This window comes from Lycium barbarum, chromosome 4 (assembly GCF_019175385.1).
Source record: "Lycium barbarum isolate Lr01 chromosome 4, ASM1917538v2, whole genome shotgun sequence".
NCBI lineage: Eukaryota > Viridiplantae > Streptophyta > Magnoliopsida > Solanales > Solanaceae > Lycium > Lycium barbarum.
The window spans coordinates 142,007,815-142,028,882 of NC_083340.1; the positions used below are offsets into that span (position 1 = coordinate 142,007,815).

General features: G+C 36.9%; 1 protein-coding gene across 1 annotated transcript in view; it reads left to right on the forward strand.

The window, feature by feature from the left end:
- The first annotated feature begins 1,348 nt into the window (after positions 1-1,348).
- LOC132636732 (beta-amyrin synthase-like) overlaps positions 1,349-21,068 on the forward strand; it is a 29,400-nt gene continuing 9,680 nt past the window's right edge. Inside the window, exons 1-2 of the mRNA XM_060353736.1 lie at positions 1,349-1,454; positions 2,308-2,538. Coding sequence (XP_060209719.1) covers positions 2,338-2,538 — 201 coding nt within the window. The 5' untranslated portion in view covers positions 1,349-1,454; positions 2,308-2,337. The remainder of the gene's footprint in view (positions 1,455-2,307; positions 2,539-21,068) is intronic.

A 21,068-nucleotide genomic window follows, 5' to 3' on the forward strand; every position in this document is an offset into this window, starting at 1 on the left:
GTAATATAAAATGATTGATCAATTATGTAAGTTAGGTGAATATATTTAATCAAAGTGGCCCAAAGTCTGATGATTGTCAGTTCGATTTCTTAAAAGTTACCTCGTAAGTCCGCATAACTGTTCTTTTTTTTTTTTTGGTACCAAATTCTTGACACCATCCTATATTTTTTTAGTAAACAAATGGCAGCTTCACTAACTTTGAGCCATCAAATTAAACACACATAGAAATCAGCAAAATAAAAATGGTTAAAATGAGAACTTTTTTATTTTTTATAATTTTAGCTTTAAATAAAATCAGCAAAATGTAATTAAAAATCACTTAAATAGGTTGAGTAACTTTATAGGTGAAACACTAATAGTTGAGTGACTTTCTGGTTAGAAAACAAAGTTGATTGACTTTCTGAATGAAACACCAATAATTCAGTGACTCTCTGGTTATAAAACAAAGTTGAGTGACTTTCAGAGTGCTACCCATAGTTGGGTAACTTTCTGATTAGAAAACAAAGTTGAGTGACTTTCTGAATGAACTATCCATAGTTAAGTGACCATCTGAGTTATTATCTCTTCATTGGTACATAAAACATAAAACTCTATGTGATTTTCGTAATCTAAAAAGAGATTATGCGAAGTGTATTTTTTTTTTTTTTTAGTTTTGTTTACCTTATAATTAAGACAATATATGAAGTGTATTATATATGTAGATTTAAGCTTTCTAAAGGCATGTCTATGATAAATACAATAAAACAATTATACTTTTTGTGTTGATATACCCAATCTTATTGAATTATTTTATGTCTACTTATTCCGCGCGTAAATAAAACTAATTTATCGCTTTTGTATATATCTTATACACTTGGAGACCCGTGAAGGTCAAAATTAATATGCTATGTAATTTAGGTTAAAAAAAAAAAAATCAGGCGAAACTCCATTTTTTTGGGTAGGGAGGGGTTCCTGTGGATGGGAATGGGTTTTCTAGGAAATTGGTTTTTTATTATTAGCTAAATAGGTTTAAATAATGTTTTTTTATGATAAATAATTTTTTAATAGTTTTATGAGCCAAAATGCCACATGTAATCAATTAATTAGCTACTTTGCCACGTCATTGGCGAGTGTATTATACTCTCCTTAATTTTTTGTTGATTGTCAAAAAAGTGTCTAATATGACAGTTTTTGAATAAGTTGAATGTTCAATAAGAACAACCCTAAATTTAGGTGTCTAAGAGAAAAATCTTAACGACTAAATGAGGCCGCCGATGGGTTTGACCTTTAAAATATAAAAAGTTAAACACACAAATTAAAGAAGCTAAAGAGTATGTATACAAGATTTTAACCTTATATATACTACTCCTCATTCTTTTTACACCTACACTCTTTCAGCAGAAACTCCTCTTATTATTTAAGTGAATTTTCACTTATCTCTTTCCATATCCAAGCACTCCACATAATCCTAGCGGGTATATAAATCTTAGCCCTTCTTGCATATATATTTTCTCTCTCTCTCTCTCACACACACACACACGGTTTTCACTTTGCATGAAGCAAATGGTTCGAATCATTTGAAGAAAATGAGGTGGTAAGGGTCCGGGGAGGAGCTAGAGGGGCGAAAGAGGTTAATTTTTGTACGTATATATAATAGATGATGAACAGGGGTAGAGCCAAGTGAAAGCAAAGGGTTCATCGAAACCCCCTTGGACAGAAAATTACGTTGAATATAGAAGGTTAAAAAATTATTTTTATTAATTTATAGTAGATATTGGATCCCCTTGATCATTTCTTCATGTGTTTATTTCTTTATATTTTAAAGTCCATTAATGAAAATGCTCGATCTGCCACTAATGATGAAACCCCTTAGGTGAAAGTCATGTCGCGCGAATGTTCGGGGTAGTACAACTCTTTTCATTCCATAGGAGATCATGGAAATGAAGGGGGGATGGAATTAAGGCAGTGACGAAGTCAGGAATTTCACTATATGTATAAAGAAATAACTATACAAATTTTCTGATAAAGGATGTTCAATTAATAATTCTTCACTAGTTGTAGCACCTATCCTGGATAGAGAGAATCTGACACACACCTATATTGTGTGTGAGATTCTCACTTACACCACTAGATTGTAAGTTTTGCTGGCGGCATAAGATACCATCCTGACATATTCGCTAGTAGTAACTCTCCACCCTTAGACAACGATAATCGAACTTACACCTAATATTATGTGTGAAATTCTCACTGATACTACTAGATTGTAAGTTTTGGTGGTATAAGATATCGCCTTGACGTATTCTTAATTTATTGTCTTTTTTTTCTTAGTAAGCTAGAAGCTAGAAAAAGAAATTAAGAATGTGGAAATTGAAGATTGCTGAAGGACAAGATGGGCCATATTTGTATAGCACAAACAACTATGTTGGAAGGCAAATGTGGGAGTTCGACCCAAATGCTGGAACACCAGAACAATGGGCTGAGATCGAAGAAGCCCGTCAGCAATTTTGGAACAATCGTTATAAAGTCAAGCCGAGTGGCGATCTTCTTTGGCGAATGCAGGTATATTCGGTTTTTACACCAAAGCATACTAATTATGGAAACTTAAGTAAATGTACCATTAGGCCAACTAGTTTACCAAGATGGCCGAAGTATACACTACCTATACATTTCGGTTATATATATATATATATATATATCATGAATACTAGTTTAATGATAAGAGAGTAAGTGAAGACATAATTTTACTATGTATTAATTGGATGGGTGTAAACACCACATACAACCGTAGAGGTAAGTTTTTACTATATTAGAACTATCTTGATTTTTTTGTTTTGTTTTTGTTGGAAGTACTCTCTACATTAGTAGTTTTCAAGATGATCACAAAATTTTGATGATGAAGAGTGGTGTGTTTTTTTTTTTTTTTTTTTAATTTACCTAAGATTTACGAACAATTTTAGATTTTAAAATTGAATTAGTATGAGCATGCATGCTATTGTGCACTTCTTTAAGACTTAGATATGTTTCTAAGAGATATTTGCTCCAGATATAAGATTATCTAAAACAATGAATAAATCATGATTAAGTTGTTTACTTTTTGTAAGTAATTGATGACATCACTCGCATTAGTCTATATTTGTATCCTAAGTCATTGAAAGTGGGAAAAAGAATACGAAACGATGTCCAATAGAGAGAGAAGAAAGCAACAGGGAGAAGACTAAAAAAGAAGTCTATTACCTCTAATTGGGCTGGGTCGGGTCGGGCCCACCTATCCCGGCCCCTAACCGGGTAAGAAGGTGGTGGATTGGGCTAGTGGAAAAAATTAGAGGGTTGGGCCGAACATGCCATGTAGCCCGGCCCACCAACAGGTAGTTTTTGAAAAATGATTACATATATATATATATATATATATATATATATATATATATATGACAATGTTAATTAGTGCATATCAAATATTTACTTCCATAACAGATTCTAGTATATGAAAATCAATCCTATATTAGATTCACGGGTCGGTTTGGTTTGGTTTTAGGTTAAAACCAAAACCAAACCAATATAATCGGTTTTTTCATTATTAAAGACCAAACCAAACCAAATGTAATAAATATCCATTGGTTTGGTTGTAGTTGTTTCGGTTCGGTTTGGTTCGCTTTTATGGTTTTTAATCATACATAAATGTGTATCCTTTTACAACTATATCACAATAAGTCCATACCAGAATTACCAATTCTTTAATTTACTACTATTTTGAAAAACCAGCAAGTAAGTGTGAGCAAGTAAGCATGCTCAAGATAAGCAAATATACAGAGCGTGCAGATTTTTTTTTTTAATTTTAAAAAACGCACATAGGCTTTCTGATTAGCAAAAAAATTATAACCAATGGAAATTTTTAGCCAAAACATGAATATGGTACTTCAAAATCAGTTTGACAAGGAGGAAATATATTACCTTGACGAATGTGGAACAGTAGTAGTACATTTTTTAGTTAAAAATCTTGGCAAACTAGAAAAAGAACCGCTGTATGCAAAAATACTTGGCTAAACACAAAGACCAACTCATTCCCTGCAACTCACTTATTAACCAAATAAATTTGGATGCATTTGATAAACTGAGACAAAAAATAATAAAAACCTTAAAGCTGACATATTCTTGTAATTTGCTTCACTCCATTTGAAAGCAATATTCAAACTTAAACTATAACCAGATAATCCAGAACACAGTCACACTATTTCATCATCCTCCTTAATTGTGTTCCTGAATTAATCAATGCTCAAAGCAGTGCCTGAGTATTCTGGATTTTTTTTTTGTCATATTAGACATTAAATGATAAAAAGATAAAAGTATTCACAAAGTTAACTGTGTAAAGTTACCTTTTTCAACTATCTCAAGTTTTTGAATTTCTTCTAAAAGATCTTCAAATTTGCATTCTTTAGAAGTTGACCACAACCATTGTTGACTACAAACAAGATCTTCAACCGTCTTTGTCGATAAAGAACTTCGGTAACAGTCAAGAATTCGATCACCAGTGCTAAAAGCTGATTCCGATGCAATGGTAGAAATACGAATAGTTAACACATCTCTTGCAATCTTAGAGACAATTGGATATCTCTCAGATGAAGTTGTCCACCAAACTAAGATATTTAAATCCTTAGTCTTCTCCAAATCATCCATCAACTACTTCTCAAGATCAGATTAATCATCAACATTAACCTCATCTTCAAGAAATTTTGCCCATTGTGATTGCACATCACAATCATGTATTGCAGCACTTTGACTCGTCACACTAATTTGATCTCCAATATTTCCACTTGAAGTTCCAGAAAGAGAATTCTTATAGTGATTATACAATTGAGATAACGCATCCATCACTTTAGTAGACCTCTCTATTCCATCCAAAGGATCATAAAATTTGTCAAAAAGGTACTTCACATACTTCAATTTATTTCAAGGATCCAGCGCAATAGCAATAAATAACATGTTCATAGGATGAAACAGAAATTAACTTTCTCTCTCTAGACGTTTATGCTCTCGGCGCACGATAAGCCAGGATACGCTAACGTGCACTGATTTGCCATGAATCGACGGAAAAAGAAAGGAAAGGGTAGGAATGCCACCACATCGCGGGTGGTTACACCGGCATCTGGAGTTGCTCAAACCCTAGACCCATTACAACTAGCTAGTTGGATCCCCGAGGCGAGCTCTTCGGGCACGAAATCAATAGTTGACCTAGGTACTAGCCCTAGAACGGTGCCAGCAGCGACGAGCAAAATACCTTCTGCACAACAAGAGAACCAGGCTCCGTCGGTAATGGAGGAGACAACTGCGGCTCGAAAATTGGATTTTGGTAGGCCAACCCAAGGCCCAACTTTTGCAGAAATTGTTCAGAATAATCGCGCAAATAAGCAAGGTATGAAGCTTAATTTCTTCCCACCTATCATCAATGATGGAATGAAGCTAGTACGATTGAACCATGCTAAGGTCACGGAACAATGCCAGAAGCGGGAATCTGCTTTGATTAGGTATGTGTTAGGGGGAATGCCTGCGTTCAAGGAGATGCTTAGGTTTGTTTATAGAGTGTGGCGTGCTGTAACTACCCCCAAAATATTCCTGCACGATGAGGGGTACTTCATATTCAAATATGATACTGAAAATGATGCGGACCTTATACTAGAAAATGGCCCCTATACATTTAATAACAAACCCATGATTTTGCAAAGCTGGAAACCTAATTTTCAGCTGAAGCAGGAATCTATGCGTGTATTACCACTTTGGGTGACCTTCCTAGACCTTCATGTACAATACTGGGCAGAGGAGAATTTAGGGAGGATTGCTAGCTTTCTAGGTAGACCTATTTGCACAGATAAACTCACTGCAAAAGAAGAAAGAGTCTCATATGCTTGAATACTCATTGAAGTGGACTTAACTCAACCACTTCCGGATGTGTTGTTAATTGAGAGGGCTGATGGGAGTGTAAAAGAGAAAGATATTGACTATGAGTGGAAACCTTGCTTCTGTCAAACTTGTAATCAGTTTGGCTATAATACAGATGAGTGTCAGAAGGATGAGCACCCACATGGTACAGGGCAATTAAAGGGCAGAAGGAGGAATAAGAAGAAGATGGTGCCACAGTGGTTAGCAAAGGCTGATGAAGGCAAACCAGTTGAGCATACTGAACTTGTTTCCCCAAAGCAGCTTAATGGGAAGAATGATAGTGTGGTTCCACATCTAATTCCCACCCCTGTACCTACAGAAGAGGAGAAACAATCGGTGGATATAGCTACTGAACTGACTGCTCAAAGTCCTGAGAGGATACAGGATAGTGTTGATGAGAGTGTTGAATTACAAGTAGTTGAGGGGGTGTTGACTCAACCCACTCCTGCCCTGACGAAGGGAACAGTGCCATAGACACCTGTATCTGAATTCCTCTAGTACCCTCTTGTTGGTGAAGATCGAGGGAAAAGGGTGACTGATAGTGGAAGGTTGAAAATTGGCTCACTTTCTATCTTTCCTGCACTAAAAGCCACTGCCCACTTGAAAGATCAAGAGGGCAGATCAAAGAAGATGACTAGAGAGGTAACCCAAGAACCTGCTGATATACTCAAATTACACCTATTAATGGCGTAAAGCGGACGTTGTCAAATATAGTAACCCAAACAAGGTTGGGGTCGAATCCCACAAGAATATGGAGAGAAAATGATACTAATCGTATGCGATACTGGTCTTTAAAGACTTTAATCCTATTCCTGATAGTTTGAAATATTTGTTGAATAATGTAATTGAATACTTTGACTTGAATTGTACTTAATGCGAGATAGAGACTAAGGTTGTGTTCCCCAATTTGATTAGATATTATGCTTTAGGTTTCAATGTGATATATTTCTAATAGTTGTTCTATGAATATGCACTTGATCTCTTAAGGACTTCCTAATGTTTTCCAACAGTTAAGTTGTATTTCCTCTATATGATTCTTACGAATATAAAAGAGTTGCAATCGAAGAGCGACCAATAATGCCAATTTAGACTTGTTCTTATCCCTAAGTTAGTCTATTAAACGAGGGTTAACGCCTCGAGTCATTGTTATTCAATCTTACCAATACTAGCTCTCTTTCCCAAGAAAAGTTAATATAATGGCTTAGGCTAATGCTTGCAATCATTACCCAACGATTGTTGACACCCAATTTTGTCCCTCTCCTATTTAATTTACCCGGGTTTCTAAATTTACTGACGAGCTAAATACTTTATTTTCACTACTATTATTTTCGCTACTTTTATTTTTTTTAACATTATAAGTATTACTTTATCACAGATTTTAAACGGTTAGTCATCGTTTCATTTTCGGGTTTGGAATCGTTAAATTAATTACAAGACAACACTTTGCAAAATCTTTATTTTTTCTTCTACATATTAATTATTAATTACATAATATATATTATACCAGTTAGAATCCCAAAACAAATATAATTAAATAGCGGAGGAAGGACCAATATTTTTCAGCCAAATTAATGGCCCAAAATACAAATATAATATCATTTCCCTACCCAAATAATCACCCCACATTTTAATACCCAACCCACATTTATATCAGCCCATATTTAAATTAAACGGACCAGCCCACTACCATTTTAATTTCAGCCCAACCCATATTTCACCCGACCCGGTCCACTTCTTTTCCTCTTCTCTTTTACCCTAAAACCTATTCTCTTTCTCTTTCTCTTACTCTTTTCTCCGCCTCCTCTCTCTCTCTATACTCTCCCTCTCTCCCTTCCTAGCCGCCTCCTTCTTTCCCGCTTCTCGCTCCCATCTCCCACCATTTCCGCTCTCTCCACTCACCTCTGTCCCCCACTTCGTCTCTCTCCCACGCTCCTCTCTTTACCAACGAAACCCTATAAATATAAATGCAAGTTGAATCGGAAGGGAGGGGGAACAAGAAAAAAAACAATCTTCAAAACTTGATTTCTCCTTTCTGGTAAACTTTGGCCGGAAATTACTCAACGTTTTTCAGAGATCTTCTGAGAAATCAGTAGCTTACCTTAAAGATTCGTACCATTTGACAATAGTTTATCTGTTCTTAAACACTTCTCACACGAAAACTTTCGGGTCTATTTCGATCTGGGGGTTTGAATCTGTTCGAGCGTAGATTCGAGACATCGATACCCACTTCACTGCACCCACAAAAGGTCAGTGTGTTCTTTTTATTCCGAATCTAATGTCTGTGATGTGTTCGTGTGTTGTTGTTTCAGTCGGTTTAATTTTAGTTTAGCAGCTTAATCATATCCTGCACGTTCATGTTTAGTGAGTTTAGTTTTTTTTTTCGATTTAGCAAATATTCTTTCCTTAAGTAGTTTCATTTCAGTTTCAGTAGCTTAAGAAATAGTCGTATGTTTCTTACATGTTTGTTTCAAGTGGTCGAACTTCAGTTTAATGATTTGTAGCATTAGGTGTGCTCAAGATTGGTTAATTTGGTTTTGGTTTTAAAGATGTTTGTATGTTCATGTCTCAATTTGGTTTGGGTTTTTGCAGTTTAATAGTTGGTAAAATTTATATGTTTATGCCTTATCTATGTTTGGTTTGATTTCAGTTTTGTTAGTGTTTAGACGTCCGTATGAGCTCAAGGGTGTACGATTATATCGACAGTGTTTGGATCTCTAATTGGACATAGTCACACTTGATAAACTTGTTGGATTAACTTAGTCATCTGCTAGTTTTTTCAGTTTAAGATAAATTTCGTATCTAAAATAAATATATCCTTCAATCAAACTCATGTTGATTCAATTCAAAATAACTTGATATTTATATACATGTGTGATCATTGCTTTGTGGCTTACCCAACTCTGTTTACTTCCCTACCCTTTTTTGAATCTGTGTATGTTAATCTTTCCCTGCAAATTTGAATAACACGAGACTACGTTATCATTCCACATGTTTAATTCTTAATCAAAGTCTGAAATATCGAAAAAATATTAATCCTTCCTACCTAAATGTTTTGTCCAACTGTTGGTATCTCAACAACTTTAGATCGAACAACCCTTTTTTTGTCCTCTCGATCATGGTAGTTGTTTGTTTTCTTGAATTAGCTTGCATCAGTCGAATTCTGAAATTGCATTAAATGACAGAAAGATCAATTCAATCCTGCCTTGCCAGAAACAGATGGTTGAACTTTTAGAAATGAATCTGTGTGATGCTTAGTTTAACATGGCTAATCATTATTCTCTTTTGATCTCTGAAATCCTTGTCAACTTATTTCTGATGGCAGATGATTCTTGGGTTTAAGTTTCATTTCATTTGACAGTAAACTTCCAGTTCTTGGACTTATTAGATTCTTGCCCTTTTTTGCATTCCCATGTCTAAGTCTCATCTTAGTCTAAAATGTGCTTATGAATTATGTCCATTTATGCCTTCTTTATAGTTGTGAATGAAATGTTCATCATGAACCAAAAATGGTGATCCCGCACTGCTCGTATTACGCTGTCCTAAAATCTGCCCTGTTTCTTTTCTTGCTTTCACAGTCTGGTTCAGTTTTTCTATTTATTCAATGTGGGGATTGGCAGATGATTAAATTATGATGAGATTAATGAGTGTGTTTTAAGGGGATACATTGTTTTGGTATAATTGCTAGCAGAGTTAAGCTATAGTTTATGTTTAGTAGGCTAATATAAATTGGTTGGGAATCATATGCTTTAAATGTTCAAATGCCCCCTTCTAAACACATCTCCCCTCTGCAATCCCTCGACTATGTATACTGTATCTTTTGTCTTGAGCTGTTAGTAGCTAGTTTGCTTATACGAGAGTATGAAAATTCGTAAGTTTTCACATTCTTGATTACATTTAGGAACCTTGCACTATGAACTATGCCCAGTCAGATATTCTATTTGCCTTCTGTGGTGGCTCCTTAATTTGGTAATAGTTGTTAAGTCTTACATAGGCATGAGAATAGGTTGTGTTCCTCTAAAATCTGGTGGCTATTGCCCCTGTATTCACGATTGCAAAGATTGACTTGTGTCCTGCCTATTGACTTTTGTAAACAAGTAAACTGAAGTACTGGTTTAGGTACTATCGACAGCTATGAAAACTGGCAATTTCTTATTACATGAATAGGAAACATCATGTATATATTAGGATGTATGTATGAGAATATATATGGTATATGCATGAATCATTTATGTTGGAAGCTGAAACTGCTCTGTTTTTATTCGTTGCTTTTGATTGCTTGGATACGATTTTGGATCTGTGCTTATTTCCCTCTAACTGTTTGTTGGTATGGAGTCTTACTGCCCATTTTGTTTATCTCTATATGTCTCCAGTTCGGCAGTGAGCTTTGTTTTGGGATGCCATTATTTGCGAGATGTTTTCCTTATTCTTTCCTTTCATCTAAATGCTGCCCTTATATAATTTGAACCCATATTAACATTCCCTCTTTCTATATGCCATGTAATCCTCATTGTTATTCTTGGACTATGAATTCTCATCAACTTGAATAAGACTGTTTTTCCTCATTATTGACACCATCTGTTTTTTTTTCATATTCTACACTCTTATGCAACTTATATTGTGCTTTTGTTAGCTGCCTACAACTTTATAAAGCATGTTATATATCTGCATCTATTCATCTTTATATGCTAAGTATACTTGCATCGATTACGTATATATACGTATATGACTGGTATACTTTAGCTTTTACATCCTTATGAATGTGTATACATGAGATATATCTAAATATACACAATGCATACATAATCTAGAGCATAAGGATGAAGCTCTTCATAAGAAGCTTATCTGGCGAAGCACTTACTTGGTATACACAACAGGATGTCCGTAAATGGCGTGGTTGGAGTGACATGGCGCAAGACTTTATGGACAGGTTCTGTTTTAACACCGATATCACACCAGATAGAGTTTACATGACTAAGTTAACCAGGAAGTCAACTGAGACGTTCCGCGAATATACGTTACGTTGGAGGTCAGAAGCGGCCAGGGTTCAACCTCCGATGAATAATAGGGAAATGACTGCTACCTTCATTGAATGACAGGCTGGCATATTTTACGAGAAAATGATAGGTATGATGGGACAAAAATTCACAGAAGTTGTTCGAATGGGAGAAGCCTTGGAAGAAGGAATCAAATCGGGGAAAATTCAGGATCTTAATGCTTTACAAGCAATGAACAAAGCTATACAATCTGGTTCTATCAACGGGATTAAAAAGGAGAAGGAAGATTTCATCTCGTCCGCACTCTTAAAACAAAAAAAAAAAAATAGTTAAGGCCTTCCAGAGTTATTTTCAATTATGTTTTAAAACACTACATATCCCACACTTTCAAAACTAAACTCTTCTTTTATACAACTTATTATTTTTTTTCATGTCTTATTTCTAATAACATTATTACCTTTTACTTTAAAACTTTAGCTATGTTTATAAGTTAATTCCCAAACATTTATAATACTATATTTACCCTTAGCCTAATTAATTATAAGTCCGGTCGGTTAACCATTATTAATGGGTCTTAAAGGGTGCCTAATACCTTCCCTTTAGACTAATTGAACCCTTACCTAGAATCTCAAGTTTCGCAGACCTCAAACAGAGTTAACTTTAAACCTAATAACTTTAATAAACTTTAGGTGTCCTAATTCACCATAAATAATTAGGTGGCGACTCCTTAACAAAACCAACAAAAAACAGGAATCTCCAATACGTCATACTTCTATTTTAACCTCCCGGGTAAAAAAAGGGGTGTGACAGCTTGGCGACTCCGCTGGGGATTCACTTAGGTTCTAACCATAACGGACTTAGTTTAAATAGGTTTTGTGTGCTTATTTTGATTACTTTATTTGATTGTTAACTGTTTTTTACATGCTATTAATTGTTTGTTTGATATAAACTGTTTGTTTGATATAAACTGTTTATGTGTTACTGCTTTGATAAACTGTCATTCCGTTCATATTTCCTCCACTTCTGGAAAACTCACACATATTCACACACTTAAAACGGCTTCGCGGTTCGCGCCCGTTCACTACTAAATTACCCCTTTAGTTGGATTGATCTTGTGGATTTAGTCGATCAGCGGTGCAGTCGACGGCCACGGACTTTCCACTCTCAAGTTGTCCGCTTGGGAGAACCTTGTGTCATAGGAAGCCAACTCTTAGTCAGCCTAAGATAGAGCTAAACCAACACCCTTTATTAAGAGCATACATTTCATGACCTAGGAGGTTTAATACCCTTGGTGCATTAAATCCATTAGATGACTTTACCCAAACGTCCAAGCGGGTTCACAACCCCAAGTGACACCAATCATACTTTATGTGCATGTTTGAAGGATAACTGTGCCTAAATATTGACTATTTGCTTTAATTAATTAAACTTTAGGAGGGAAGGATGATCAACGTTTCTATGACAGGTATGGATTTGCATTGGAGTACAATGAATGACGAAGATCAATGACATCACAAAAACGGGGCTGAGATTTAGACATAGGAAATTGTATTCACTTCATTTAGATTAGGAAACACTTTATGTTGTATTCATTTGACATGTGATAAACGTTACATTTGTACTTTATTGTTGGGGAAATAGAATTTGTTTAAATAATCAAAGCAACGGGATGACATATTATGGCACATTTTATCCTTTAAACAACGTTAGGCCCACCTCTGGCGCAAAGAGGTCACATGCATATTAGGACGTGCTAGTTGTTTTGATATAATCGTTTACATTTGTTTGATAACTTATTTGACTCTACTTGATAAATTATTCGCTACATGCCTTACTCGACTTTACGTGACCATGACTTTACCTAGATATGTTCATGAGATTAACATCGTTTATACTGTATGTCTATTTTATCTTATTCCCGAACAGAGAGTTGATTCGTGTTGACGCTCGATGGCCGACCATCCTTACATCACGAGGTCAAAGACGTCATCGTTACCTGAACGTAGTTGGGCTGTCCAAGGAAATGAAATTACTATGTCTGATCCGGCCGCATCTGTTCCAACTGGTATAGAAAACCTCGTGATCGCTAGCGATCCGCCTGAAACTTCCGAACATGGAACTGCTATTCAACGGGATGAACATATCGCCCGCCTGACTCAAGAAATTGAGAATCTACGTGGAGAACTAAATCGGGTTAGGGACTTGACCAATTTATCCATCACACTCCAAAATTCACCTTCTGAACCTAGCAATACTGCACCAGAACCACCTCGTTTCCCATCACTCGAATCCCCAGTTCCTGAGCATTTTCCTCCCCAAAACAATGCACCTACTAACAACAACTTGCCTCCGATCACCCCCGCAAATCCACCAAATCCAACATCCGTCTATACTCCCCCACAAAGTCAACCAATCACTTACACTAGCTATACTCCTCCACAAAATCAACCACCCACCTACACTACCTATGCTACTCATAATCCACCACCCGTCAACCCACCAAATCAATCGCTAGTTCACACTCCCTATGTTCCTTTGCCTACCAACACTAATCCACTACCCACAACCACTCCTCTAAACCCACCAAATCAACCACCTATAAACACCAATTATAACGCACCACCTCTTGTCCAAAACACCCCCATCGTCCAAACTTATCCGACCCAGCATATACACGGGGCACACTTTGTCACCCCTAATGCACAATATGTTCCTCCGGTATATGCCGCAGAAACACAAACCTTTAACAACCCAGTAACGGTCAGGTTCCAACCCGAGGTAGATCAATACGAAGAAATGGAAAGGGATGCAAAGGCAGGGGCAGATAACATACTGCTAAAAGAAATCCACAGTCTCAAAGAAGCAATGAGGAACCTTCAAGTCGCTAGAGGAACTAAGAGTGTAGAATATGAGGATCTCTGTGTCCAACCTGACGTCGATTTACCCGTAGGCTACAAACCGCCAAAATTTGATACATTCAATGGAACAGGCGACCCTCATACACACTTAAGGGCTTATTGTGACAAACTGGTTGGAGTGGGCAGAGACTAGAGCATAAGGATGAAGCTCTTCATAAGAAGCTTATCTGGCGAAGCACTTACTTGGTATACACAACAGGATGTCCGTAAATGGCGTGGTTGGAGTGACATGGCGCAAGACTTTATGGACAGGTTCTGTTTTAACACCGATATCACACCAGATAGAGTTTACATGACTAAGTTAACCAGGAAGTCAACTGAGACGTTCCGCGAATATACGTTACGTTGGAGGTCAGAAGCGGCCAGGGTTCAACCTCCGATGAATAATAGGGAAATGACTGCTACCTTCATTGAATGACAGGCTGGCATATTTTACGAGAAAATGATAGGTATGATGGGACAAAAATTCACAGAAGTTGTTCGAATGGGAGAAGCCTTGGAAGAAGGAATCAAATCGGGGAAAATTCAGGATCTTAATGCTTTACAAGCAATGAACAAAGCTATACAATCTGGTTCTATCAACGGGATTAAAAAGGAGAAGGAAGATTTCATCTCGTCCGCACTCTTAAAACAAAAAAAAAAAATAGTTAAGGCCTTCCAGAGTTATTTTCAATTATGTTTTAAAACACTACATATCCCACACTTTCAAAACTAAACTCTTCTTTTATACAACTTATTATTTTTTTTCATGTCTTATTTCTAATAACATTATTACCTTTTACTTTAAAACTTTAGCTATGTTTATAAGTTAATTCCCAAACATTTATAATACTATATTTACCCTTAGCCTAATTAATTATAAGTCCGGTCGGTTAACCATTATTAATGGGTCTTAAAGGGTGCCTAATACCTTCCCTTTAGACTAATTGAACCCTTACCTAGAATCTCAAGTTTCGCAGACCTCAAACAGAGTTAACTTTAAACCTAATAACTTTAATAAACTTTAGGTGTCCTAATTCACCATAAATAATTAGGTGGCGACTCCTTAACAAAACCAACAAAAAACAGGAATCTCCAATACGTCATACTTCTATTTTAACCTCCCGGGTAAAAAAAGGGGTGTGACAACGATAATGCACAAAGATAGAATAAATACTAACAACCATTATGCATATATCAATAGTAGAAACCCATTCACATAATATCCATCATTGGACCCACAACCTTAGCGTTAAAATTAGCTACTCATAATTTCTGCCAACAAAGAAATCTTAAAAGTTAACATCATATACTTACGATGCGAATATAAAATGGAATGAAAGAGAAGTTGTTGCCTTAAATGCTCCAACCACTCCCAATACCTAAAGTTAATGCTCCAAGAGAAATCTGAATCAATGAAATTGAAACCCTACTTTAAGTATTTATAGGGACAAAAATCGCGCCAAGTTTCTGGACAAAAACACCCTTACGCGGCATCGTTACGGACCGTAACCTGTGTTACGGTCCGTCCTTCGTTCCGTCCCTTTGTCAGCATGCTGTCACGGCCACCATACGACAGACCGTAACACAGGTTACGGTCCGTATCTCCCGGCAGATCATGGCCTCAATCTTCAGTGGCCAATGTGTTACGCCATGACGTTACGCCCCGTAATCTGAGTTACGGACCGTCCTTCTGGGGCGTAACCTGTGACACTACTTGGAAACTTTCTGGAAATTTGAGAGACGTTACGGTGAGTGTTACGGTCCGTAACATGAGTTACAGACCGTCCTTCATAGCGGCACGTATCCTCTCTGGTACAGATCACGTTACGGTCCGTAACATGAGTTACGGACCGTCATTTAGCTCCAAGTTGTTCGTTTTTCAGCATGTCTTATCATTTCCGATCCTTATTCGACCAACCCTATAAAACACAAAAATAACATAAGAACCGATGTAAAAACACTTAAAAACAAACAACACTTCTAGTTATAAAGGCATAAAATGTGCCGAAATTCACGGCACATCACCTGCTTTACTAGGAAGGGGAATGAAGGATCTAGGAATCAATGAGCATCATGATCATCAGTTCCTGGAACATCAGAGGGCTTAACCAGCTCTTCAAGCAGAAAGAATTACAATCTTTTCTGCAAAAGAATAAAGTGTCTCTAATTGCTTGCTTAGAGACTAAAGTTAAGGCAAGTAAAATTCCAAAGATTAAGACAAGACTTGGCATAGACTGGCAGTTTAGGTTTAACTATGATCATGCTCCAAATGGAAGAATTTGGGTTGGATGGAGGACAACAGAAGTAGATGTTACTATTTTGCTAGACACTAGCCAATTGATTCACTGCCAAATTGCTGATAAAAAATTCTTCATTTTCCTGTTTCATCACATTTGTCTATGGTTTTAATACCACAAGGGAGAGGAAAGAACTATGGGATCATCTAAGAGCCGTATATTCGAGCTTATCAGGCCCCTGGCTCCTATTTGGTGACTTTAACACTCTATTGTCTGCAGATGATAGGCTCCATGGAGCACCTGTACACTTCTCTAAGGTTGAGGACTTTCAATCTTGTGTGGATGACCTTGGGATGGGACAACTTACAAGAAGAGGATGTTTGTACTCTTGGTGCAACAAAAGGAAAGCTCAGGACAGGATTTATAGTCACATTGATTGGGTATTTGGAAATACAGCCTGGTTCTCAAGATATGGAAGTATTAAGGCTGATTTTAAGAACCCAGGCTGCTCTGATCATTCTCCAATACTACTCAACACTGAAACTACTTATAGTCAAACAAGAAGGCCTTACAAGCTACTTACTGTGTTATTAGATCAGGAGAGCTACAGGTTAGCAGTCCAGGGTGTATGGGGTCAAACTATTACTGGTTTTCACATGTATATAGTCTGGCGAAAGCTGAAGCTGGTTGAATTAAATACTAGGCAACTGTCCAAAGAATGTACAAGTTTGGAGGACAGACTTACTAATTTGCAGCAGCATCTAGCCGAGACTCAGGACAAGCTAAACAATGATCATTTTAACCCACAATTAATTACTGAAGAGAGGGAACTCATTTCTCAGCTGCACAAGTGGAGTTCTATTCAGGAGTGTGTACTACGGTAGAAATCTAGAGCCACCTGGATTGCAGTTGGTGACTCAAACTCTAAGTTCTTTCATGCCCATCTCAGAGCAAGGAAATCCAGAAATAAAATCTCCAGTATTTACAATGAACAAGGTATCAAGCTCACTGACCCTGATCAAGTCCAACAAGAATTCATAGGTTTTTTTCACAACTTATTAGGTTTACAGTATCTAGGCTCCCTTGTATTGATGTCAACATAGCCAGGAATGGGCCGTGTTTAACTTTGGCTCAGCAGCAACAACTTATGCTACCAATAACTACTAAGGAGGTATATGAAGCCTTAAAATCAATGCCAAATGACAAGGCTCCAGGTGTTGATGGATACCCAGTGGAATTTTTCAAGCAGTTTTGGCCACTCATTGGAAAGGAAGTCACAACAGTTGTACTCCAATTTTTTCAGAATGGCAAGCTACTCAGAGAGGTCAATAGCACATCAGTCACCCTTGTCCCTAAGGTCAAAAATCCTACTTATATTAAGGACTATACGACAATTGCTTGTTATACTACACTATACAAACTGATTGCTAAAATACTTACAACAAGACTGAAGACAGTAGTAGACTTATTGGTGGGGCAGTCTCAGTCTGCCTTTATCGAAGAAAGGAACATACTAGACAATGCCATTATGGCACATGAGCTTATTAAAGGTTACTCTAAAAAAAATGTTTCCCCCAGGTGCATTGTCAAAGTTGATATCAGAAAGGCATATGACTCATTTGAATGGGTTTTTTTGAAAATGATATTGCTCGAGTTTGGATTTCTTCATAAGCTAGTTCAACAGATCATGACTTGTGTCTCCACTGTGTCTTACTCATTGCTAATCAATGGGGGTCTTACTCCTAGCTTCCCTGCTAAGAAAGGATTGACACAAGGGGACCCTATGTCCCCATATCTCTTTGTGTTGGCAATGGAGTATTTAAACAGATCATTAAAGCTACTACAAATAGAACCTGATTTCAAGTATCATCCCAAGTGTGCCAAACTACACTTGGTTCACATATGTTTTGCAGATGACCTACTCATGTGTTCTAGGGCTGATAGTACATCAATTAAACTCATTTTGTAGAGATTCAACCACTTTTCAGAGGTCTCTGAGCTCAAAGCAAACATGGAGAAAAGTTCTTTGTATGTGGCAGGCATCACAGATAACACTAGAGACCAGCTGGCCTAAAATATGCATTTCACCCTTGGGACCTTACCTTTTAAGTACTTAGGAGTTCCTTTATCTGCTAGAAAACTCTCCATCAGTCAATGCTTTCCACTAGTGGAGAGGATTATAGCTAGAATCAAGTGCTGGACATTAAAATTCTTATCTTATGGTGGAAGGGTCCAACTTATAAAGAGTGTGCTTTTTGAAATGCAAACCTATTGGGCATAGGTCTTTCTGCTGCCTAAGAAGATTTTATCCCTAATCACTAGTGTCTGTAGAAACTTCTTGTGGACTGGAAGTAATGACTACTCAAGAAAAGAACTAGTGGCATGGGACACTATGTGTCAACCTAAGGCTACTGATGGACTGAACCTGATTAACTTCCCTTTATGGAATAAGGCTGCTATATGCAAGTTACTATGGGCAGTAGCAAAGAAGAAGAAAAGGCTATGGGTTATGTGGATCCATTCCTACTACATAAAAGGAAGGGATTTCACTCAAATTCCTTCACCAAAGCAAGCAAGCTAGCTAGGTAGTGTAAAAGATTTTTAATGCTAGACACCGGGGGGATGCTGGTGTGGACTGGAGAATCAGACTAGAACATGCTGCTGCCCAGGGGAAATTTAGTATCCAGAAGCTGTACAAATCTATCCTTCCTCAATTTCCAAAGATGCAATAGAAGAGCCTGATTCTTGTGCAAGGTATAATACCAAGACACACTTTATCTTGTGGTTGGATCTGCATAATAGACTCTCAACAGTGGACATGCTAAGGAAGTGGGGCATACAAGTTGATCCAGACTGTGCCTTATGCTCCTCTACTCAAGAGGAAACACATTCACACCTATTCTTTGAGTGCCCCTACTCTAGATTTATATGGAAAACTCTACTGTCATGGCTTGGCCTGACCAGGCAAGTGGGTGCATGGGCTGAAGAAGTACACTGGTTATCATCTATCATCAGGTGCAACAACCCAAAGACGTTGATATTGGGTGTCTTGTTCTCTGCAATTGTATATCAGATATGGGCTGAAAGGAATTCAAGACGATTCCAACAAGGGCAGAAAGACAAGAAGGCACGAGTCAAAGAGATAGTCCTGCAACTGCACATTGTAGGACAACATAAACCAAAATGGAGCAGAATTCTGCATGAGTTGAACATTTTTCCATGTTAACCGATACCCAGCAGCTACTATCAGCGGAATTACCTGAGTGTTCCACTTAGTGCAAACCTGATAGATAGTGCAAGCAGTTAGGATATATAGGGTATTTTTCAATTTCCTGATCTGAGAGCTAGCTGTAGAGTCCAAATGAGCTGGTTGTACATAGTTGCTATACTTGGTTGAATAAAATATTTCAGTTTAACCAAAAAAAAAAATGTTCATATCCTCAAAATTTCCCCAATATTTATCAAACTTTATTTCATCTTCTTAGCCATATTAGTCAACAGAGAATCATCACTATTAGAATATTTGACAATATAGCTTTGAAGATTGAAGATCTCATGGAAGAAAGAATTAGAAGTAACATGTAAAGTTCCTGAAAATTTCAAAGTGATTTGGTAAAATTTCAAGAAACTTGATAAACACTCTCACATTTTGCCAATCATCAGAAGATGGATGTGTTGTTGTTCCCCTCAAATCTAGACAATATTTGAAGTACTTATGGTCATCATCATACATTCTTGAAAAGGCCTTTTCAAATTTTAGAGTTGTATCTAACATCAAATATGTTGAGTTCTACATTGTCTCAACATCCAAACTCAAAAGGCCTTGAGTGTCTAGTTTGACCTTCTCAACATATGACTTAAAGGAATTAGATCTTACAGGAGAAGACTTAACATATTTCACAGCAATCTTTACCCAAGATATAGACTCATTTTGTTCACTCAACCCTTCTTTTACAATCAAATTTAGAATATAAGCGTTACACCTAACATGTAAAATCTCATTCCCTAGCATGACACCTTTTCAATGATTAATTCTCACTTTCAAGTGCTTGATTGCAGCATCGTTTGCTGTAGCATTATCTAGCGTCATTGTGAATAGGTTATCAATCTCCCAATCTATAAAACATGCCTCAATTCCTTTAGCAATTGTCTCACCCTTATGATCTGGTGTTTGATAAAAGTTAAGAATTTTCTTTTGTAAAATCCAATCATCATCAATCCAATGGGCAGTAATGACCATATAAGTCAAAAATTTTATTTATGTCCACGTATCACTAGTAAGACATATGCGTTGACCTTTAATAAGCCTCTTAAGCTTTTCTTTCTTTTCTTGATAAATCTACAAACAGAACCTAGCAACAGTGATGCGAGAAGGTAACTCATAATTAGGCAAAACAACCCTCATTAATCTTTTAAAACCTTCCCCTCAACAACTTTAAATGGTTGTTCATCAAGAATAACAAACTCAGCAATGGCCCTCCTAACCTCAACAACATTATAAACAACCCTCTCCAAAGCTCCTTTTTCCCTTCCTTTAATAGTTTTAAATTTTAGTGTTGACTGCGTCCTATCAACAAATTTCAAAGGGGATTTGTCGCACCTGGTATTTAAATGTCCCCATAGGTTAGAATTCTCATTCTTACTAGGGCAAGCAAATTCTTTGCTGCAGTACTTCCATTTTGCCCTCAGTTCAGCCATTTTGTCACCCTTTTTATCAATAACTTCTGTAAAATAATCCCAAATTTCAGATGCTTTCCTACCACTCCCTCCATGGCTAGGGTCTTGACCGCAAGTAGTAGTTCTTTTTTGTTTTTTAGGAGGATTGCACGCAGTAGAAGTATTAGGAGTTTTACTATGTACCTGAGGTATCGCTGGTGCTGATGTATTTAGAGTATGTTTTACAATCATCTCAAGATCTTCAACCTCTATTATCTCCATCTGAAAAAAAAAAAAACATTAAAACACAATGCAATATAAATTTTACTATAATAATATTTTATGTAGAGTTTGTGAAAGTTAGTATTCTT